Source organism: Cenococcum geophilum (genome assembly GCF_001692895.1).
Source record: "Cenococcum geophilum 1.58 unplaced genomic scaffold K441scaffold_23, whole genome shotgun sequence".
NCBI lineage: Eukaryota > Fungi > Ascomycota > Dothideomycetes > Gloniales > Gloniaceae > Cenococcum > Cenococcum geophilum.
Window position 1 is genome coordinate 1884781 of NW_027137581.1, and position 24498 is coordinate 1909278.

Genomic DNA, 24498 nt, shown 5'->3' on the forward strand with positions numbered 1-24498 from the left:
TAACTCTACCGGATTTGCCCCTATTTAACTAGAAATGGGTTACCTACCCCGTATAAGCTTTAACTGGGAAGGACTAGAAGGGCCCCAGACTATATATGAAAAACTATCTTATAAGGAAGCCTAGCAGTACGCTAAGCGCTTAGAAGAAGCCTAGAAAGTAGCCTATATAAACCTAAAAAAGGCCTAAAAGTTAATAAAACAGTAGGTAAATAAGTATAGGCGTAAGCCTAACTTTACTATAGGCGATATAGTCTAGGTTATAATAAAGAACTAGAAGATAGAATGGCCTAGCTGTAAGCTAGACTATAAGATAATAGGACCGTATAAGATTCTTAATAAAGTAGGCAACTTATATAAGGTTAAGCTCCCAGACTTAATTAAAGTCTACCCTATTTTTTTACCGGATAAGCTACGGAAAGCTATAAATAACCTACTACCCGGATAAAAGAATAAAACTCCCCTACTAATTTAAGTTAACGATAATAATAAATAGGAAATTAAAGAAATACTAGCCTATAAACTTATAAAGGGAACATTAAAGTATTATATTAGTTGGAAAGGATATAACCTAGACCCCACTTAGTACCCTATATAGAACTTTATAGGTAGCCCCTATAAGCTTTAGAAGTTCTATAGCTATTACCCTAATAAACCCGGACCGCTAAAGTACTTAAATAAGTGGATAGAATGCTAGTATAACGAAGATAATAAGCTACTAAAAGAATATAAGGATAAGAATACCCTAGAAATTTCTTAGTTACGTAAGGTGTTAAAATATTTAGGAACTTTAACCGGCGGTTAAAGTTATCTAATTAGTTAGATTCTCTTACTAAGACTTTTAGTGGTAAAGCCTAAGGGCAGGCTTTTTTGGAGGGGGGGGTAATGTTACAGCACTAGTAGAACTTAGCAGAACTACGCACCAGCAAGTTGCCACAGATTGCCGTATATTGCGGTTACGTAACGCGAAGATTGTATATAGCTTCGAGCGGCGCTCCCCTTCTTCTCCTTTCCTTTCTTTAGCTTTAGATTCTCGTTTATAGACAATCTAATCGTACAGGCTTACGCGACCCTTTTGCTGTGCTTATATCTCGATTGACTAAGTCGCTAACACCTACTATAGTTCCTATAAATATAAAGTTCTTCCTTTTATACTAATAAATGGACTGGCTATATACTAAAAGTATATAAATAATGTTCTTTTTAATTACCTTAATAAATTCTATACGGTATACCTAGACGATATTTTTATATACTTAAACAATAAATTTAAGTATTAAATTTATATTAAAAATGTCCTAAAGAGACTACGGAACGCGGGCTTATAAGTTAATATTAAAAAATATAAGTTTGGGGTAAAACGTATAAATACCTTAGGTTTATTATAACTATAGAAGGAATTAAGGTTAACCTTAAAAAGGTAGAGGCAATCCGTAACTAAAGGCCCCCTTATATAGTAAAAGGGATCTAATCCTTCCTTAGCTTTTATAACTTCTACTACTAATTTATCTATAACTACGGAATTATAGTAAAACCTCTTATACAACTAACCAGGAAGGACATACCTTTTATCTTTAATAATTACTATATAAAAGCCTTTAAAAAGATAAAAAAAAATTAGCTTACCTCTTCCCTAATTCTTTATTACTATAACCTAGACCTTAAATTAATGCTAGAAATAGACGCTTTTAATATAATTATAGCGGGAATCCTATTATAGTTATATCTAGATAGCGAATAGTACCCTATTACCTTCTTTTTATAAATAATAAACCTAGCTAAGTATAACTACGAAGTATATAATAAAAAAATGCTAGCTATTATTTAATTACTCTTCTAATAGTGTATAGAGCTTAAAGGTACAAACTCCTAAATTAAGATATATATAGATTATAAAGCCCTAAAGTACTTTATAACTATAAAGCAGCTTACTAAATAATAGGCCTAGTAGGCTAAAATACTCTCCTAATTCTTCTTTATAATTATATATTATTTTAATAAGTAAAACTTTAAGGCTAATACCCTAACCTAAAGAGAATAAGACGTAGGACCCTAGGATAAGCTAAAGACCCAATATTAAACGCGCGCCCTCCTCTATCTAAAATAGCTTAACCTATAAATTCTTAAGAAGTTAAACTTTTAGTAAAATAAGCTAGTACTAATAGAGGAGTCCTTAGATAAACTAATAGGGCTAATTAACCGCCTCCTAACTATAAACCGCATGGCTAACGCCTTAAGGGCCCTCCGCAATTAAGCTATAAAAAAAGAACCTAATTTTAAAATAGAGGAAGGATTACTCCTATATTAGGAGCGGCTTATAGTCCCTAATATTAATAATCTATAGACGGAACTAATCCGCGAAGCTTATTGCTAAATCTTTATAGCATACCCTAGTAAAAATAAGACCCGTAAAATTATTAACTACTACTACTACTAGCTAAGGATAGTTGCGGATATTAATTAATATATATAGAACTGCGAGGACTGCTAGAAAGCTATAACCCTACGAGATAAAACCCTAGGACTACTTAAGCCACTCCTAATACTAGAGCGCCCTTAGCAGTATATCTTTATAGACTTTTATAAACTACCTATAGACCGTAACGGATATAATATAATTATAGTTATAGTTAACCGCTTTAGCAAACGCCTATTCTTAATTCCCTGTTATAAAAACTTTAATACTAAAGAGGTAGCCTAGCTATATATCTACTACGTCTATTAAATTTATAGACTACTAGATACTATTATATCTAATTATAGGCTATAGTTTATATTAGCCTTCTAGAATAAGTTTACCTAGATTTTAGATATTAAGCTAAAGCTTTCTATAGCTTACTACCCCTAAATAGACGGTTAGACAGATATTATAAATTAGTACCTAGACTAGAGACTTAGGCCCTTTATTAACTACTTCTAGGATAATTAGTCTAAACTACTACCCTTAATAGACTACGCCTAAATAGCCCTACCCTATAACTCTATAGGGTTTGCCCTAATTTAGCTAGAAATAGGATACTTACCCTATATAAGCTTTAACTAGAAAAGGCTAAAAAAACCCTAAACTATATAAAAAAAAGCTATTATATAGCGAGGCCTAATAGTACGCTAAACGCTTAGAGGAAGCCTAAATAGTAGCCTATAAGAACTTAGGAAAAGCCTAAATATTAATAAAATAGTAGGCGAATAAACACTATTAAAAGCCTAACTTTACCCCTAGTAATATAGTCTAGGTTATAATAAGGAATTAAAAGACTAAACGACCTAGCTATAAGCTAGACTACTAGATAGTAGGGCCGTATAAGGTCCTTAAAAAGTTAGGTAACTTATATAAGGTAAAGCTCCTAGATTTAATTAGGGTATACCTTATTTTCTTACTAGATAAGCTACGGAAAGCTATAAATAACCTATTACCTAGACAAAAAAATAAGCCTTCTCTACTAATTTAAGTAAACAGTAATAATAAATAGGAAGTTAATAAAATACTAGCCTATAAAATAGTATATAGAATATTAAAATACTATATCTAATAGAAGGGCTATAACCTAGACCTAGCCTAGTATCCTATATAGAACTTTATAGGCTGCCCTTAAAAGCTTAAAAAGTTTTATAATTAATACCCTAATATATCTAAACCCCTAAAGTACCTAAATAAGTAGATAAAATACTAGTATAATAAAGATAATAAGTTACCGGAGAAGTATAGGGATAAGAACGCCCTAAGGCCCTAATATAGCTATCTGCCAAATCCTGCTATATTCTGCCGTTTTCTGCTAGTACTATAAAATTTCAAATATCTAGGAACTTTAACCACCGGTTAAAGTTATCTAATTAGTTAGATCCTTATAAGACTTTTAGCAGCTACTCTTTTTAGCCTAGTACTTCTACTTAACCTATAATTACCTTTTATACTTAGTCCGGACGTACTTATATCCCTTTTTTCTCCTTATCTTATATTTTATAATTTTATATTTTATAAGCCTAGTGCTATCTTATTTCTAACTAAGCCTAAGGGTAGGCTTTCTTTTAAAAAGGGGGGTAATATAACGGCGCTATCGCACATTACCTACCAAATTCTGCTATATTCTACTAACCTATAATTAGCTCGCCCAGAGCTAGCGCCTTAGCGGCTCACCCTATATATTTGTTTACATTAGTCCTAGCAACCCCCTTTTTGTGACGGCGCTGGAGCGCGTCACCTAGTTAGGGGTTCGCGTAAGACTTGGCATGTGTATATAGACGTCGCCTCACCACCTTCTCTTGCTCCTTAGCTTAATATCTTTATAATACAGCATTCGTTCGCTTCATCTTGCAAGTATTTATTTAAGTCTCTGTTGAGACATTTGTTTAATAGTTCGAGCCGTTACACTTTTCCTTCTCCTTAACTTAATATCTTTGTAATATAGTATTCTATAAGCTTTGGTTTAAAGGCATTTATATAAGCTGTAATAATATTACAGCTATCTATATAGCCTATAATTTTTAATAAGCTAGCTAGTAACGCCTAATAAGGGAGTAAGGTTAGTATACTAAGGATAGGGTAAGAGATAGGGGTAATAAGAAGAAGGTTGCCGTCTACTATAAAAAGGAGTTCGTGTATACGCGTTAAGTTTTAAAAGAGTATAATATAATACGTTATTAGGTAGGTTACCCTTTAAGTACCTAGCGGATAGGTAACTAGTAGTTACTATAGTAAGGTTTTAGTAGTTCTAGATTATACTAGCTAGCTAATATTTCTGTTTATTCTAGGCTTAAGTATATCTTTATTAACCATAAGCTTATGCCCTAAGAGCTTTATTAGTATTGATTTAGACCTAATATTTGTTAGCGACTTAGTCAATCAAGGCACGAGCACGGCATAAGGGACGCGCAAGCCTATACGAATGGTAGTCTATAAACGAGGATCTAAAGCTAGAGAAAGGAAAGGAGAAGAGGAGCAGCGCCGCTCAATGTTTTATAAGATCTTCGCGTCACGTGACCGCAAAGTTCTGCCAAGTTCTGCCAACCAAGTTCTGCTGTTTTCTGCCAATATTAGTATTAAGCGTTTAGGAATCTCTGCTCCTGCTATACCTTATTATCCTACCCCTGTTTTTATACCTACTAATATACCTATAAAGGGATCTTATTCCCATTAGCTATCCCTTAAAGGGCCAATAGATACTAATCCTAATCCTAAGGATATAGTATAGTGGCTTTTTAGATTAGATATTTAGGATTTATTCTTATATATAGTAGCATTTAAAAACCTTAATTAGGTGCTCGGAAAGGCCTTATAGGGCTTTTAAAAAGGGCTTAAACGCCTATAGGAATAGTATTCCTAATATAGATTAATAAATAGGGATGCAATTCTAGCAAAATGCACTGTTAACTCTATACTATATACGTAAAAAGGCTAAGGACCCATTCTACCTTGGGCTATGGCCATAATCCTTATAGTTTCCGGAGCCTATAGGAGTAAAAACTGTTCCAAAGCACTTCTGCCACCCATCGCCTCCCCGTCCATAACTCCATGAACATAGCACTCGCTAAGAAACCTACACTCCCTCCCCTCTCCATCCTCAGCAGCTCTCACCAAGAACGGTACTTCTCCCCCAGAGAAAATGCACACCGTGGCTCCCACGCCAAAGCCCTCGTGTCCAAGACCGAGATACCCCTTCCGCGTCACAAAAATGTCCTTGTCCTCGACGATGGTGTCCACCGCTTCGGAAATCTCCTCCCAGAGAGACGACGGCAGGTTCGTAGGGACTTTAGTCGAGTCCTGCAAATATAAATCAGAGAATCGGACGAAGAACTGGGACCTGTACTTGTCATCGATTCGAGGCGATAGAACGGTGCGGTCTGCGGTGAGGGTGCGGAAGTAGGCTATCCACGCCGGCTCGTCTGTGAAGCGGTACGTCTCCGTAGAGATCGCATCCGCGGCAAGTTCCCGCAGCACCGGCTCCGTTACTGTCATGCGACCGTCCTGCCCTGCTGTTAAGAGAGATTTGATGGGAATGACGCGCGAGATAGTGTCCAGACGCAGCCCCTCTATACTGATTTTGTCAGTGCCGTCGTCCATGGTCACTCGAGACTTCGTCCCACCAGACGCACGAAACAGATGCGTGGGTTTGAAGCGGTAATAACGCTGTAGAAAGCCACCTCCATGCTTCGGTCGAGCCCAGTCCGGCACGTAGGAAGGGAGTTCATGAACAGAGTTAGTCTTGTGCCGGAGCATGACAGCGGAGAGGATCTGAAGGTCGAGGCGGATTTTCAACATATGCTTCGAGAAGTCCGTGTAGACCTTCCTAACAGAGTCGTTATAATCGACTTTAATCCCAGCCGTGATTCTCTCCTTTGCGATGCCCCGCAGAGAGAAGATTTTGTCCCTTGGGTCTGTCGCACATCTGTCGCGCGTGTCTAGGAAGAGCCTTAGGTCTAGCTCCTCCTCGTCGGAAATAGCGAGCCCATGGTACGCGTCTCTCCAGTACGAGACGTACGTCAGATTGGCGGCAGCTCCCGAGAAGGGATAGAACCCCGAGCCGGTAATTCGTCTCATTGTCGCGCACATGGCCTCGAAGTCAATAGACAGAGGTCCGCAGAAAACGATGACTTTTTTGGCGGCGACCACCTCTTGCACAATCCACATGCGGAAGAAATACGGCCGCTCGATAAAGCGCTGGATCGCCGCCCGTCTCTCCTCCATCTCCTCGTGCAACTCGCGACAGGTCGCGCTTCCATCATGCTTGCCATCGTCAAGAGAAAACCGACGGAGCGTATCGAAAGCCAAAGGACTAAACTCATCAACCTCACCAATCCAAGCGAGAACTGTCTTGGCGTTGGCGTAGATATCCCTCATCAGCATCACTTGATGGGACTTTTCCGTGTTGTCCCTCTGATTGATGCAGATTGCGTCAATCCACAGCTTCCTCGCAGTTCCGGCCTTTTGCTGATCGGCGCAAATTTGGTGCAGTGCCACAAGCAGATTCTTCGAGACGGGAACTTTTCATCGTTGAGCGTTACGTGCTCCAACACCTCTGGCGTCCCCCAACAATAAGAGAGAGCGTCGTAATCGACATCACATGGATCTTTCAGGTCGTAAGTGTCCACCCGGCCTCGCAGCTCGTCTCCTCCACCAAGGAGATCAAGCTCCAAGAGCCGGAAGCAGGGCTGCTCTGTTGAGAGCGGAAGCTGTTGGTAGAACCTCATTGTTAGCCGTTAGTTCCAGAGACGAGTCCATGGGTCCAGAGCCCCTGTTTTATTTCCGCCGGCCACGGCTGGATGAAAACTCACCTCACCGACATGCCCGTGCAGAGAAGGACCCTGCAGACTGGTTGGCGAGTAATCGGAAGAGTCCATTACAGGCGTGATAGTGGCGTCTTGGGTGGCTTGATGTGGTGGCTGGCAGATACCTGAGAAATTAAATCGGACGTTACCGAATTCGTGGCTGCTGTGTATAATTGTTATCTACAGTAACGCCCTGTTTCTCCACTCGACTGTGCGTAAGCGTAAACAAAATCGTAGTTGTCGAGTAATTAGGCTTTCTTGTACCCAGGCGATCATCCAATTACAAGCTGCTTACATAACGCTTACCTCAGCTTGGATAATGATCGTCTGGTATTGTAAAAAGCTTGTGATTGGCTTCCTTATAAAGATGCTTTTAGCTTCGCTGCTTTTCCTCCGCTCCCTCTCTATAATCGCTGCCTCCTTTGAGTTCTGTAATCTTCTTAATATGGCGAGGGATCCTCTCAATCCGCCGCTAAATTCGCTACTGCTTAAGATCTTGCCAAGCTCTTAAAATCTTCATCGGACTGGGAAGCTGCCCTATCTATACTACCCTTGAGATAGGAGCAAGTCATGCTCTATGCGTCCCATGGTGGATATCCCAGCCGGTGAAAACTCTTGACGCTAACCCAGTGCGGATATTCGGCATAAATGAAGTTGTGTGATACGTTTTCTTCGTAGTTCTAGATGACTTAGACATACCTCTAACAGCCTCGCTACTCTCTTTGAAATCATGCGAAAGTCAACACTTCACAATTTCTTCTCTGGCAGCTCCCTAGGCATACGTCCTCTAACTAAGTCTGAATTCATAGACAAACGACTACCTCACGAGCTTTGCGCGGATCCCTGCTCTTATAACCAGCTCATCACTTGATTCACGCAACTTTTAGCCTTTTATTCAACGCATATCGTAGACCTCTGCATTTCATTAATGTTGGTGAAGCATCTTATCTACCGTGCAATTGGAATGTGTTTCTCTATACCCCCTAACTCTATCTTTTCTTCGGGTCATTCTTAAAGAATCCTGTGTATATGCGTTTTCCGTGACGATGACTCGGAAGAACCTGAATAACGTTCTTCTACCAAATGACTGACCATGGGTGTAGTAGGTGAAACAGATCATGGAGATAAGCTATTTAAGGATCCAGATGACATCGTTGGAGGTGACGGTGAGCTTGCCATTACTGCTGGCGCCGGTATTGAAGGGGGCCAGTGATGTCACTGGTTAGGTTACTTTATTGGATCGGTTCGGTTATACCAAAATTCAAAGCCTAACCGGTTAGACGATTTTATTGGCTTAATCTGGATCGGTTCTGAAGCTTTAGCGATAACCAGGTAACCAGGAACCAGTAAGGCCTTAGTGGTAAGGATTTGGGTAAGGGCGAACGTCACCTAAGGGAGCCAAGCCTCGTCTATTGGCTTAAAATTGCCGTGTAGCAACGCCCGAGTTAATCCGTTTGAGGCTTTGTAGATGATCAGATTGATTGGATGTAGTTAATTTGATGGAGTTGATGAAGTTAAGGTGGTTATTCCTAACCGCGTTATCCCTATCGCGTCGCCTATATTACGTCGCCCATAACGCGTCGTCTTTATTATTACTACCCTTATTACTGCCCTTATCGCGTTACCCTTATTACTGCCCATATACTGCCCTCATTGTTTTATAATTGACGACTAATCGTCGTTTAACACCATGCCAAGACTCGCGATAGTAAGTACGATGTTCTAATTTGCTTATTAATCGCTAATATCACTGCTGACGTCCTGTAAGCTTTATAGGATCTCTATATACTATTTCATTACTTTATACAACTCCTCCGTACCTTCCTTAAGCACCTTTACCGCTTTATACACTATATTACTCCAAAATCTATATATTTTATCCGGTTGATCTGGTTTAACCGGTTACATAACCGGTTAGTAGCCTAAATCCGAATTTTGGATCGGTTTTGGCCTCATTTTTGTAACCTAACCTAACCGCTGACATCACTGAAGGGGGCTGATACTGACGCCCAGCTAACTCTTCGGAGTTGAAGATTGCTTTGGAGTCTGACGGCTGCCAGTAGAACCACTTCCCGCCGGTTTTCAAGGAGATTTCTGCTAATTGGAGGCAATAGGCAGAATTAAAGAGGTGCAAATCATAAGCCCATTCCACTTCAGTGACAACACAGTGAACAGGGATCCCTTCTGACAAAGACCATCCTAAAGGAACAGAGCCATTGTCATAGTAGCCGTAATAGTCCATCAGACCATCTAGAAGAATAATCCGCCGTTGTGCCCTCGGGTGAGTGCTATAATAGTCACCCAGCATTTCATGGGCGGACGACATTGCATCTTCGTACCACCTGTAAGAGAACTGCCCAGTCATATTGTCAAGAATTTGTCCTGTCCGAGCTTGGATCTTGCTAATGGCCAGATGCTTTCTTGTGCTTCCAAGGCCATCATCGTTCCCGCCAGTCACAATACCAATCTGTGTAGTAGGATTCCTGAGCCAAATTGCAGCGACAATACCTTGGAAGACCTCAGGGTGTTTTGAACGGAAGCAGAGATGGATGCAAATTACAACAACCTCTTCTAAGAAAGCAACATTATGTAAGACTTCCTCATGTCCGTGATCCTGTTTGTCAACCAAGTTCGATAGAAGTAGAGATTCTCGACCATTTGTTGTTCCAATGGTAGATTCGTATCCAATTAACTCTGGGTTCCACAGGATATCGGAATTAGTATTTGAATCTCCCAACCAGAAAACTTTGCCGCCTGTATTTGCCGCTATGTGTACCTCCACATCCCTTGGTTGCCACGCTGAGGCAATAAGGCAATGTACTGGAATACCTGTAGATTGGAGCCTTTCGAAGACAGCATCTCTACTTTGATCATGTTCAGTGATCGCGTCACCAATTACGTCACTAATTAGGATGATGCGTTGCGAGCGGTAAAAAGACCCTTGCTTGACGTCAAATGGTTCCAACATTTTCTGTGCCTCTTCCAGAAGACTGTGCTGGCTTACATTTCGGAAGCATGGCCAGCTACCATACACTCGCATCGTCCCTGTGATCCTTTGGGGTTGAACTGGTTGCACGGCAGAATTATTCCCATTCCCTCCTATATGCTCGAGCACCCCAACGCAGGTATCAGGGGAATAAACAGTAATGCGAGCAATAAGACAGAGGTAAGCGTTCTGGATTTGTGACCATGAACTCCCGCCGGTGGTGTGAATAATAATGACAACCACATCAGGTAAACGGTGAAGCTCGGCAGGTGTACCTTCGGTTCCGGCCTTATTAATGTCAGCCACTGTAGACGATGCCATTACCTCTTCGAACTTCTTGTATTTCAGCAGCAGCTCCATCTTCTTCTCCAATTCGCATTGAAGGGCTGAGTTGCCACTACTGGCTTGGTGCTTGGCCGTGTGCAAATCACGCTCAAGACGGGTCGCTTCTACCTCCTTGCCTCGTACACTGTTCTCTAGTGTTTTTATCCGCTCGGACAAGGTCTTATCATCCTTCTTATGTTTTTCGAGCATGTGCTCTTGCACTTGCAAATAATATCTTTCCATTTCGTCGAGCGCATTCCGACGTGCTTCCTTCTGTGCATTAATTTCATTGTCCGCTGCACGCCGGAACCCTGCCAAGGACCTGGTCCACCTGAATTCGAGTTCATTTGTCTCGTGTTCATGAGCGGTATATATCCTGTCTAGCTCATCCTTATGGGCAGCCTTCAGCTCTTCAATCTGACGCTCTAGATCCTCGATACTGGCGTTCATCTTCATCATGGCAGACTTCGAAATTTCAATGTCCTCCGTGAGTTTCCGGACCTCCGCCTCCAGCATCTGTTTCTTAGATGATAGCTGTTGTCGTTCTGAAACAAGCAATTGATGCGGAGCCTCCAGTTTGCTAATCTCTCTTGCTTTCTCTTCGCTAAGACGGTAACATGCCACCAGCTCCTGACTCGTGCTTGTTAATTTTCTTTCTGCTTTCTCCAGCTCGGCCTCGACTGCGTCGCATTTCGTTCTTAGGCAGGCTATGACTGCTTTATTCTCAAAAATGACTGTCTGGCTTTGTGTAAGCTCCGTTTGCGCACCAGAAAGGCTCGACTCAGCAATTTGGGCCCGCTCTTCCATTGAGGCAAGATTCTGTTGGCAAGTCATTAACTGCTCGCCCAACCCGGTGATCTCTCTGCGATGCTGTTGTAAATTTGCGTCCAGGTCTTCCAAACACTGCTCCCTGTTCTTCGAGTCGTGCACTTTCTCCTCCAATTCCTGCTCGGCCTCCACCAGATCCTGGAATCTTTCGTCCAAAGCTTGCAGTGCCTGATTCTGAATCAACTTACTTCTCTCCAACTCCTCGGTGAGGGATTTCTTCTGATTTTGCTCGATATTAAGAAGTTTAGTGAGGTCCGCTACCTCATCCTGCAATCGCTTCACTTTTGCAGTAGTCGATTTGGTCATCTCTTCGGTTGAGGACTGCAGAGTCATAGCAGCAACCATATCAGCACTCCGGCACATAGTCATACTCGTACCCACAGCTACACCCATGCCCATATCAATCCCTGTGGATTTTTCGGTACCGGTAGCAATGGATATCTGGGATTCGGCCTCTCTTGAGTTCTCGGTAGTAGCTCCCATCGTTGCCTCCATGCGCCATCGTCCTTGTAAAGTTGCCTGCTTGGATGCTCTGAGATCTTTCGCGCGGGGTTGGCGACTTGTGCGGATGCCACGTTCGGCATCGGACGCCTTTGGAACTTCATCACTACCTACGACAATCGCCTCGGCGTTCCTGGCCGACGCTTGCGAGTCTTTGTTAGCATTCATCTCGTCAAGAGGTAAATGTCTGTTTGCGTTGTTGTTGGTGTAGATAATATTCCTCGTCTTTTCGAATGCCCTAGAAGGTGGAAAAACGAAGCTGAAACGAAGGCAAGCCCGAAGAGGCTCAATTCATTCCAAGCCCCTCACAGCAAATATTACTGTCAGCCACCATCACATGAATCTAATACGCCAAAAACACGACTGGAACCACGTCACCCGGCCATTACGACGCCATGTTTCTGAAGTTCAGTAGCCTTGCATCCCCGAGGCAGAATGAGCCTTCCTCTAGGCATTTCGGCTCCCGCTTCTGGTTTACGACTTCTCCTGATGGTCCGCAGGGTTCGATATCGGACCATGTACACAGCCTCCCAATTTTGTGGACTCTAGATTGGACGATAAGGCTTTATGTGGGGGGTAACGTTCCATGATAGTTGGATGAAAATCGCTGGAAGAGTATCGGGTGGCGTTCTGCTGAGGCGAGATATAGGAGAAGAAGATTCAGCCTAGTGCTTGGCGTTGGTACTTTTGAAAATTGCCAAGACTTCGGCGTTTATTGGGTTGGCTAGCTTTTATACTTAGGAGTTATTGCAGACCTGATTCTAATGTCAGGAGTCTGTTCTTGAGCCTTACTTGTTTAGAAATGTTTCGGGATGATGAGAAAACGATTACCTGTTCTTAGCGAGGAATCAATTCAGAAAGTTGTGAATGCTCTCGGTTGTTCGAAGGCTAGAGCAAAGACTTTACTCTATGTAAGCGCTGGATTTCTTGCTTTCAGTATTGAGATTGCTAGGGCAAGCGCTAACTGACGTTTCCTGAAGCTCAACGACAACGACGCTGATCAAGCCATTGTGCGCTATAAGTATGTACGTAGAAGATCCGATAGTTCCTTTTAGCCATCCATTGCAGTTCTGTGCTCAGCTTTAATGCCGGCCGGATCGTGTCTTCCATTTTCTATCTCCGGTAAAGAACCGTCTTTAACCCTACTCCGGGAGAAGTATTTTATCTTCTGTCGTGTCTGGTGATGGTTGTGTGCAATCTCTTTGTATTTTACCGCTGGCCAAACATTTCCTAATGAATTATGTCCGGTCTTTGACTTCTGCAGAGCCCCGTGGAATTGGACATACCTGCCCCAGTATATCCACCCCCTCCTATTCCATCACCGGAATCACCACCTTCGCCTCACTCTACAATAGCGAATAATTCCGCAACAGAATCAATCCTATTTGATACTCATCAAACAGATTCCGACCAACCAGGGAGTACGCATCGCGTATCTAGCACACCAGAGAACAACGGTCAGGAGAGAGGCCCTCAAGACGGGCCTGAGGTTAGCAGATCGGGAGCTAGTGCAGCCGGACCTAGTGATCTGGAATCCAACTTTCCCGAACCATCGCAGAATAGTTCACCAAGGAATTCCCAATCTCTACATTTCCAGTCCAATCCTTCGGGAATTTCAGATTCCCATGCAATCGTTCCCAAGCCACCTATTGTAGAGCCTTCAGAGGCGAAGTATTATCAATCACCTTCCTCTCAGTCAATGTTTCCTGGCTCCAAACCGGAGCTTTCTGTGCCTCGTAAACCTCTTCCCAAAGGTCCAAAAGAAAGCTCAGCAGAGGGTATACCACACTCGCAAGACCCAAGCTCTGGCAGCGGAACAGCACATCCAGGCAGTGGTTTGAGCGACCAGAGTTCCAATTCAAGTAGCCGTGGAGTTGTTGATCCTACTAGGACTGTGCCTGGTAGCTGGCCGACCGTCGCACAAATGGGCAACGAGCCTTCCGCGAAGCATAAGCCAAAACCAATGATCGGGCCAAAACCAATGATCCACTCGATTCCTCTGCAAAACGGTGGGCCGACCCCGCCAAACGAATATGGCTCGAAGCCTGACCCTTCCCAAAATGAGCCATCTCCACCCTCTCCTAACGGGATTCCAACCCCGCCCAAAGAGCCGGAAGATTCAATATCGGGCGGGGAAGAGCCTCCGGAAGAGGAAGATTCCGGTGACAAAGAACGTTCGGATAGGCACGGCAGTGCTCATGAGCATGAAGGCCCCAGCGAGCATGAGAGTCCTGGAAATGTTGTATTGCCGGGAGATGTCGAAGCATCAAATGAGGGAAGCCCGGCCTCATCAAAAATACCGGCATCAGTAAATAACGCAATCAAAGAGCTTTTGGACCTTGAAAATAAACGAGTACCTGAGAACGGAGCTGGACGAGCAGAGATTTTTGAACCTGAAATCGAGGCCTTGCCTAAGCCTACGCCTGAATTGGAGCCAGAGGTAGAGTGGGATTTCGTTCTACCATACATTCCAGCTCCATTCGATCTTGTTCCTGGAGGCAAAAATCTAAGCGGCACATTCAGTCTTCGAGATTTAATTGGTGCTGTGCAACGTGGAGACAGCCTTGATAAAATCGAGACATATCTTAGGTGGTACGAGGATAAAACTATCAGCAACAACATTAACGGCTCAGTAGAAGGGTTTCCCGCTATGTTCTATGCTGTTGCAACCAACAATGATCGAATCATCCGGGCTTGGGTAGACCTAGGGGGGGACGTAAATGCAACGTGTAGTCCTAGAGGTGGTCCTAAGCGCGTTCCCCTTCTAGCCTTCGCTATCATCAACAGCGAGAATATCCGAAATGAGACAACTCTCACAGTTGCAACCCTTCTGAGCCTCGGGGCACACCCGAAAGTCATTCCAAAATCATTCTTTATTCCTTTTGATAATGATCTTCCTGATAAAGGACCAGACGAAAATGACTTGAAGGATCTCAAGGATAAAAATAAAAAGTGGTGCACTCCCGCTGCTAGGGCAAAGCTCACGAGATGCCTCAATCTTTCTCAGCGTTACTTCTTAGAGAAGGCAGTCAAGACGAAGAAGCCTTCCATTAGGCATAGACAAGTAGCTATTCGGAAAAAGTCCGAAGCACTGTTGGGTATCCAGTACTTCCTTATTGGTCAAACGACAGCTGCAGCGGCGTTGATGCGAAAGTTGCTCAGCTACATGGTTATACCCAGCAAGAGGCCGCTGGTTCTTGTTTTTGCCGGTAGGTTAACCGAACTATTTTTTTCCTTCTGAAACTGCTAGACTAACGCACGCTCTGAAGGTCCTAGTGGTCACGGCAAGACAGAACTCGCAAGGCGGCTCGGGTATTTACTTTCTCTGGAGCTCGAAATTGTCGATTGCACCATTTACAGTCGTGAATCAGACCTCTTTGGTCATCGAGCGCCGTATACGGGATCAGAGAGAGGCACACCATTGAACAATTTCCTAGCTAGAAAAGCGGGACAAAGATGCGTGGTCTTTTTGGACGAGTTCGAGAAGACCACGGCGGACGTGCATAAATCGTTGCTTCTACCTTTCGACAACGGTAAGATATACTATGGTAGGGTCTGTGTTCCAATAATTAAGAAGTTTTTCCAGGCGATTACCAAGACCGACGGCATCTTACAAATGTTGATTGCTCCAAAACACTCTGGATCCTTGCCACCAATGCACTAGATCCCATCATCAAAGGCTTTTGCAAGATGCATAAGAAGATCGTTATCGACCAAACAGAAAGTCCGGAAATGCCGCGTCTCATGAAACTATTGGGTAACAAATTGAAGGACGGTTTTAAGGACCGGTTCAAAGTTAGATTATTCTTTCCTTCTTTAACCCTCTAATTGTGCCAAGGCACATCGCTAACGTATCGAATGTATACAGCCACCGCTCACCGGCCGCGTATCGGCCTTCCTACCCTTCCTTCCCTTCACTCTCGGCGAGCAGGCCGTCGTGGCGCACAAATACATCCTGGAGCTTACACAAAAGGTTCATAAAAAGATCGATCTATCCTTCGGGCCAGAGGAGCAACTTCTCGGGAACGCGTACCTCCGCGTTCGTCGTGACGGCACTGTCTGCAAGCTGCTTGCAGCAGAAGGCTATGATGAAGATCTTGGCGCGCGTAGCCTAATTGTGACTGTCAAGTCAATTGTTGAAGATGCGGTTGTGGAGGAATACCTTGAAGTTAATAAGGAAATTGTGGAGGATCAGAAATTGACTGAGTTTGTGGTCGATGTCACTCCGAAGAGGGAGGTTGTGGTTCATATGGTCAATGCGGAGCCGTTGAAGGAGATTGATGATGAAGAAGAGGAAGATGATGATAGTGACGACGACGACGGGGAGGAGGATGATGAGAGTGATGAGAGTGATGAGAGTGATGAGAGTGATGAGAGTGATTGATTATGACGAAGGGCTTGTTTGGTAACTTTTTACGCTAGGTCAGATCGGGCCAGGTGGATATCCAGCTTTTTGACACCTGTGCGCCCGATATTAAGCGCTAATAGTGGGCGCTAATAAGCTGGGTTAACGTCTTTAGTCGCCCGCGGAGGCCTAAATAGCAATCCTACCCGTCCTTATTTTACCGCGCAGAGGTACTGGTGAGATTGGGCGAAGTTCACCTTAGATGACGCGAGGGACCGACACCCCCTTTGATTTGGCTTAGTTCCCACCACATCTAGTTAGAACGTCACGTGTGTTTGGCTCGTATGCATTTACATCGCGAAAACCAAACTTTTAAAATGCAACTTTAGTGACTACACCGCCTTAATCAAGTCTTGATTTTAATTATAACGTAGGTTATGGGCTTTTGACGGTTGGGGGGTTTTTGACGGTTTTGAACATCAAAACTACCTCAAAATGCTTAATTGCAGGCATTTTCTTAATAAAAGGCATCACGCAGCATTATCCAAGATATTAAAATGAAGCTTTAGTTTTATATAATCAAGGCTCTATCGCGACATTTTATAGTATTTGTATTGGAAGCTCTACTTGATTGACTGCACGACGTTACCTATATCTATGCCAACGTCCTCATCTGACACCTCACTGTCGCTCGAATTGCTCTGCTCGTCGTCATCTACCTCTACCTGCGTATTGACCTCATCTACCTTTTTTACAGCTGCTATCAAAGCCTTTAAGTGAGCCGTTGCTGCCTCAAATATAACAGTAGATACCTCTACCGTCAATTACGCAGCGGTTGCGAGCGCTTTAGCTAATGCAGCTTAATCCTCTGCCTTCCTGAATTTCTTTTATGCCTTAGCTGTCTTCTTCTTCGTCGCTATCCTAGATGCAGTCTCTAAAGCTTTCTATGCCTTCTTTAACGCTAGCAGCGCTGCTTAAAACTGCCGCTAGTGTTACTCTGCCTTCCTCTTGGCCTCCAATGCGGCAGCCTAAGCCTCCTTCTATACCTTAACCTGTTCCTTATAGAGTATCGCTGCCTCCTCCCGCTTAATTTTAGATCGCTTCCTTTATTTCTTAGCATTCTTTTTAGCTTCTTCTACAGCCTCTCTAGCAGCGATAATAGCCTTTATAGCGTTAGTAGTAAGCACCGCTGCCGTTAATAGTACTGTCTTCTTATCCTTCTTCCTTTTCTTTTTCTCTATAACGCTATAGCGGAGGTCTTTGTTTTCAATTGCGGCAATATTATTACCAGCAATTGCACGTTCTTAATCAAGTGATCGAGCGTAGCAAACGCGAAGCTCATTCTGGTAAGTAAGAAAGGCAGTTATCTATGCTTTACCTAGCGGTGGTAGTAGTTAATAGGGAGGAAGCTTTCTTACTTGTTCTTTAAGAATCTTAATTATAATAACCTAGATCGTTTGAATTCGAGCAGGAAAGCCGCAATTTATAAGGTATATACACTATCGCACAACTATAGATTCTACAGGAGGTAGTAGTCGCTGCTAGTAAGTATGCGTGACTTTATAAGATTTATGTTTACCATTAAGTCGCCTATGCAATATATTTAGGTTAACACCATAAGACTTTATAGCATCTTCCCGGCTTTTATAGAGGCCATTCTTAAAGCTAGCAATTGCTAACTTAATCCTCTAGTCCGTATAAGGTTCGTAAGTCCAGCGGGGCATAGTAGCGTTAGTGGTAAATTTCTTAAATATAGATTAAGCATTAAGGAATTAAAAGTTTTAATTTTCGAAGCGGCAGTATAAGGGTTAGTCCGCTTAGCCGCACAGCCCGCCCACTCGCACACACCAACACCAAAATATCGCCAATTTCAATAATTAATTACTCCACCAAAATAGGTGATCTTTTAGCGCTATAAAATATGCTAGCTAATTTATATCTTTAAAAACATCTTAATATATCTAAGACGGCCTAAAGACATAGTATTAAGTAATTAAAGTTGTTAAAACATAGGCGTAGCGTTTAGGCGTTAATAAAAGAGTATTATTGTGAGGTGATAAGCTCCGCACCACTCAGCCACACAAACCCACAAAAGGTAAACGAGTGACTGGCTTGATGCCAGACACGGCTGTGCGGAACAATACATATAGGCGAGGTGACTTCGTCACCTGACAATTATAAATTTTAATGCTATATAACCAACAAACAGACTTAAAGCTTTATAAATTTTATAAATTAATTTATAAACTAAGATATTTCCCTTATACCATTAATGGTTAAATATTTCATTAAAAATATTACTAAAATTAATATTAAAAAGAGCTATATAAAAGCAATAATATTTAACTAAATTGGTTTTAAAATTATAAGCCTAAACAGTAGCCTACTTTTTTTTTTATTCTAAAAATTAAATAAACTAATAATAAAGTTGTTTGTAAATGGGTTATTCTAATATTTAATTATTATATTAAATATAAAACTAGCTTAAATTAAAAATAAAGCCTTTTAATTTATAATAGCTATAACTTTTATTTAAATATAAAAATCTTTAATTAATATTATATAAATGAATTCTCTATAGCTATATTTTATTTTTATAGTATATATAGACTTTTATCTTTTAATATTTTAATATATTTATTACTAGCAAAGTATTAGAGCTATAAATTTAATTATTATATAATATATAGCTAATAGTTTATTTTTATAGATAAATAATACTTTTAAGAGTATTTTTAGGCTATATATGTCGGGAATGAGGTAAGCGGTTGTTACGTATCGCCGCGGCACTAGCGTAGCGAGGAGTCTTAAGCTCCTCGCCTTTCCTTATTCTAATAAAATATACATTAACTAACAATTATTATACTGTCTATAACTTATAGATATGTAATATTACCTTATAAAACTAATACTAATTAGTGGTTAACTTCACTGTTATACTATAAAATAGCTAGGTATTCCACCAAGAAGAGATAAGCTACTGTACCAGTGCTACTCGTGCTAAAGGAAGCTGTCTTTTAAGGTTAGAACTGGTCCTAAACCTTAAATAGAACTCTTTTACAAATCTAAGGATCTAAAGGCTAGAACTAGTCCTAAGCCTTTCCTAGATTATAGATTCTTGCGTCTATTACGTAAAATAATACGCTTTACAAGTCTTTGCGATTTAAGGCTAGAACTAGTCCTAAGCCCTATAATTATAAATATATATTATAAACGCGTACTAAACGACAAACGCGTACTAAACGATAATCCCTATACTAATAATACTTCCCTCCCTCTAAAAATATGGCTACACCTACTTTAAACGACTAGGAAGACTCCTTACTACTAAGGGTAGCTTCGTACGTAAAACTTATTAATAAAAATTGGGACGAATTTACTTTTAATATAATAACTTATATCGCAAAATAAGTTAATAGCTTTCTCCTATACCGTATTATATTCTACTAAAGTAGATACTATACTAATTTATAGCTATAGGAATATTTTAAGAAGGATTTTATAGGATAGACTGCTAATACCTAGGCACTTAGCAATATTAATATTATTTAGAATTTTTAAGACTTCCTCTATAGGAATAGGGTATATATTACTAAAAACGGTAACCCAATTACTAGCAATATTTAGGCCGTTATTATTAATATAAAAGAACTAGTATAGACAGAAGCTAAGATTATATATTAACTATAGAAACCTAAAACTAACCTATATTCTTTAAAAGGCAACTTTAATTTAGAATAAAAACCCTAGAACGCTACTCTTCTACCTAAGGGTGCTCTTCCACCTAAAAGTGCTCTCTTACCTAGAGGTGCTCTCCTACCTAGAGGTACTCTTCCTCCAGCTCCGCTACCTTTAGCTTCTCTACTTTAGCTAACCGGTAAGCCCCTATTATAAGAAGTTACGAATTTAATAAAGGTATATTTAGACGAAGAGAAGAAGTTTAGAGGAGAATTATATAATATACTTAGAGTAAAACTATAGGTCTTCTATAACTGTTATAATAAGGTTAAAATTTAATGCTACTAGTACTACTATGCTTTCTCTATTATATTAAAGGGATAGGTAGTAACATTTTATTATAACTATATTACAGGTAAAAACTATAGCTTTAATGCAATGCTTTAGCTTATTAGAGCCTACTTTAAAACTAATAAAAATTACTAACTTTATATATCCAAATAGCGGGAGACTATATTCTAAAGAGTTATTACTTCTAACCTAATAAAGACTTATTTAGAGTGCCTTTAACTACTTTTTAATAAACTCTAAAAAATTTAATATGGCTTTACTAAAACTTACTAAAATAAGAATAGTTTAAGGGACTAGGTTATCTTAGCCTACTATAGCGTTCCTAAGTGTAACTTAGCGCTATATAAACCTATAGATATATTTAAAGGAGTATATACTAAGCTATGCTCTACTATAGGTACTATAATATAAATATAAGAATCTTAATAGTTCTATACTAAAAGCCCTACCTAACTAAGCGTTTCTAACTAATATAATTATAACTAGACTAACCGAATATATAGTAGCCGTAGTAGGGAATATAGTAAAGGGTATAATTAATATTAACTATAAGGCAATTATAAAGGTCCTTATAGAGGTTTATTCTGAAATAATCGCTAAAAAAAGTGCTATATTTATAAAAAGCCAAATTTATTAGCAACTTAGTCAATTGAGATATAAGCACGGCAAAAGGGTCGCGCAAGCCTATATAATTGGATTGTCTATAAACAAGAATCTAAAGCTAGGGAAAGGAAAAGAGAAGAAGAGCAGCGCCGTTTGATGTTTTATAAGATCTTTACGTCACGTAACCGCAATATGCGGCAATCTGTGGTAACTTGCCGGTGCGTAGTTCTGCCAAGTTCTGCCAGTGCTGTAACATTACCCCCTCCTCTAAAAAAGCCTGCCCTTAGGCTTTGCCGCTAAAAGTCTTAATAAAAGAATCTAACTAATTAGATAACTTTAACCGCCGGTTAAAGTTCCTAGATATCTTAACACCTTATATAACTAAGAAATTTCTAGGGCGTTTTTATCCTTATATTCTTCTAGTAGCTTATTATCTTTATTATACTAGCACTCTATTCACTTATCTAGGTACTTTAGCGGTTTAGGTTTATTAGGGTAACGGCTATAAAACTCCTAAAGCTTATAGGGGCTACCTATAAAGTTCTATATAGGGTACTAGGTAGGGTCTAAGTTATATCCTTTCTAGCTAATATAATACTTTAACGTTCCCTTTATAAGTTTATAGGCTAGTATTTCTTTAATTTCCTATTTATTATTATCGTTAACTTAAATTAGTAGGGGAAGTTTATTCTTTTATCTAAATAGTAGGTTATTTATAGCTTTCTATAGCTTATCCGGTAAGAAAATAGGGTAAACTTTAATTAAGTCTGGGAGCTTAACCTTATACAAGTTGCCTACTTTATTAAGAATCTTATATAGTCCTGCTATCTTATAGTTTAGCTTATAGCTAGGCCGTTCTATCTTCTAGTTCTTTATTATAACCTAGACTATATCGCCTATAGTAAAGTTAGGCTCGCGTCTATGCTTATTCACCTACTGTTCCATTAATTTTTAAGCCTTTTTTAGGTTTATATAGGCTACTTTCTAGGCTTCTTTTAAGCGCTTAGTGTACTACTAGGCTTCCTTATAAGATAGTTTTTCGCGTATAGTCTAGGGCCCTTTTAGTCTTTCCTAGTTAAAGCTTATATAGGGTAGGTAACCTATTTCTAGTTAAATAGGGGCAAATCCAGTAGAGTTGTGGGGTAGGGTGGCTTAGGCGTAGTTTATTAAGGGTAATAGTTTGGCCTAGTTATTCTAGAAGTAGTTAATAAAAGGCCAGAGTTTCTAGTCTAAGTATTAATTTATAATCTCTATTTAACCGTCTATCTAGGGGTAATATACTATAGAAAGCTTTAGCTTAATACCTAGGATTTAGGTAAACTCATTCTAAAAGGCTAATATAAACTACGGCCTATAGTTAGATATAATAGTATCTAGTAGTCCGTAAATTTGGTAGACGTAGTAGATATATAGTTAGGCTGCCTCTTTAGCATTAATATTTTTATAACAGGGAATTAAGAACGGGCGCTTACCAAAGCGGTTAACTAGGATTATAACTATATTATATCCATTACGGTCTAGAGGTAGCTTATAAAAATCTATAGAGACATATTGCTAGGGGCAGTTAGGTATTAGGAGGGGTTTTAATAGTCCTAGGGTCTTATCTTGTAGAATTATAGACCTACGGTAGTTATTACAGTTCTGTATATAGCGGTTAATATCTATAATTATTCCGGGCTAGTAGTAGCGGTTGCCAATAATCCTATAGGTCTTATTTTTTCTAGGGTAGGCCGTAGAGACCTAGGTATATACTTTAGCAATAAGCTAAGTCCGTAAGTTTTATTCCTCTACTACCACTAGCCGTTTACGGTACTTAAGTAGTCTACTTTTAAGGGACTATAGGCTAGAAACATTCTTTGCCTTTTCACGGTACTCCTATAGAGGAGGGGCCGTACGGTTTACCTATAGTAGTTTATTAATAAGGTCTAGTTCCATAGAGTTAATAGGGTATATCTCAGTATCTAAAGAGTTTATATTTAGTTCTACCCGTATCTAGGAGTTAAGGTACTTTAGTTATAATAGCGTCTGGGTCCATAATAAGATCTTTATAGCTGTATAGTTACCTAGGTCTTATTTACGCCTAGTAAAAGCATCCGCACGGTTTATAGCGCCTAGTCTATATATAATTAAGAAGTTAAACTAAGATAGGATATCCGCCTAGCGTGCCTGCTGGGCTATAAGGGCCTTAGTTATTATAAAGTATTCTAAGGCCTTATAATCTAATACTACCTTAATAGGTTTAGGGGTCCCCTCTAGCTATATACACTAGTGCTAAAAGCTAGAGATAATAGCCAGCATTTCTTTATTATAGATATGGTAGTTTAGTTTAGTATCTATTATAGTCTTTAAATAGTATATAATAGGGTACCATTCTCCGTCCGGTTACTTCTAGGAAAAAACACTAGCTATCGCGCTATTTAAGGCATTAGTTTCTAGTATTAAGGGCCGTTCTAGGTTAAAGTGGATAAGTAGGGGGGCCAACACTAGCCGTTTTTTAAGCTTATTAAAGGCCTGCATATATATGGCGTTAAAGTAAAAGGGCTAGTCTTTTCTAGTAAGGCGGTTAAGAGGCCAGGTAATCCTACTATAGTTCTTAATAAAGCGTTAGTAGAAGTTATAAAAACCTAAAAATAATTGCACCCCCTTTATAGTCCATAGGGGCGTCCACTAGTTAATTACGGCCGTTTTCTCTAGGTTAGCCTTAATTTTATTTATACTAATAATAAAACCTAGGTACTTTATACGCTTAACACTAAATTCTAACTTCTTAATATTAGCCTAGAGGCCAGCTTCGCGGAGCCATTATAGGACTTTATAGATATGCTCCTCATATTCCAGTTCGTTCTCTAAGTAGATTATAATATTATCTAGATAGGCCGTATAGAAGTTATTAAGGTAGTTAAAGAGTATATTGTTTATATACCGCTAGTACGTAGCTAGTCCGTTAGTTAGTCTAAAAGGAAGTACCTTATATTTATACGTTCCGTAATAGGTTTAAAATATAATAAGATCCTTAGACCTGGGGTCTATTCTAATTCGGTAAAAGGCCTAGCAGATATTAAGCTTTATAAAAACCTTAGCTCTACTTATTTAGGTAAGAGTCTTATTAAGTAAGGGCAGCGGGTAGTAGTCCTTGCGGGTTATATTATTTAGCTTATAGTAGTTAATATAGAAGCGCAGTCCTCTATTTGGCTTTTTAATAAAGAGAATAGGTAAGTTAAAAGGGGCTTAGCTAGGCTTAATAAAGCCCTTATTTAGGTTATTAATAAGGTACTGCTTTATAGCCTATAATTCGGCAATAGACTATAGGTAAAGAGGGCTAAAGCTAAGGGTGCTTCCCTTATCTTGCTTAATCTCAATCTTATAGTTATATAGTTAGTAGGGTAAGAGTATATTAGACACTGCCTTAGAGAATACGTCCTTAAATTTCCGGTGTTAATTAGGTAGTTTTTATTCTACTAGTTCTTTATTTATAAGTCCGCTTTCCTATTTACTAAACTTACTTTTTTTTTCTTTAATTATTTAGTTAATTTTGTATAGGCTAGTTATAAAGGTAACGGCATTAGGCTAAACTAGGTTCTGGTAAAATCCTATAGCGCTAATATAGCAGACATTAACTAGT

General features: G+C 40.1%; 3 protein-coding genes across 3 annotated transcripts; 1 reads left to right on the forward strand and 2 right to left on the reverse strand.

Annotated features, from left to right (window-relative positions):
• Positions 1-5804: 5804 nt before the first annotated feature.
• On the reverse strand, positions 5805-7182 carry K441DRAFT_677703 (uncharacterized protein; the record flags this gene model as incomplete). Its single annotated transcript, XM_067651095.1, has 3 exons — positions 5805-5959; positions 6088-6975; positions 7056-7182. 3 exons carry the CDS (start codon positions 7180-7182, stop codon positions 5805-5807), a joined length of 1170 nt encoding a protein of 389 aa, XP_067503716.1.
• Positions 7183-8336: 1154 nt separating this feature from the next.
• K441DRAFT_677704 (uncharacterized protein) lies at positions 8337-12067 on the reverse strand (the record flags this gene model as incomplete). The annotated part of the gene is made up of 2 exons (XM_067651096.1): positions 8337-8347; positions 9268-12067. The coding sequence occupies 2 exons, from the start codon at positions 12065-12067 to the stop codon at positions 8337-8339; spliced, it is 2811 nt and encodes a 936-aa protein (XP_067503717.1).
• A 2350-nt stretch (positions 12068-14417) lies between these two features.
• Positions 14418-16283, forward strand: K441DRAFT_611756 (P-loop containing nucleoside triphosphate hydrolase protein; the record flags this gene model as incomplete). The annotated part of the gene is made up of 4 exons (XM_067645589.1): positions 14418-15108; positions 15169-15432; positions 15486-15694; positions 15768-16283. The coding sequence occupies exons 1-4, from the start codon at positions 14550-14552 to the stop codon at positions 16281-16283; spliced, it is 1548 nt and encodes a 515-aa protein (XP_067503718.1). The 5' UTR covers positions 14418-14549.
• Positions 16284-24498: the final 8215 nt, after the last annotated feature.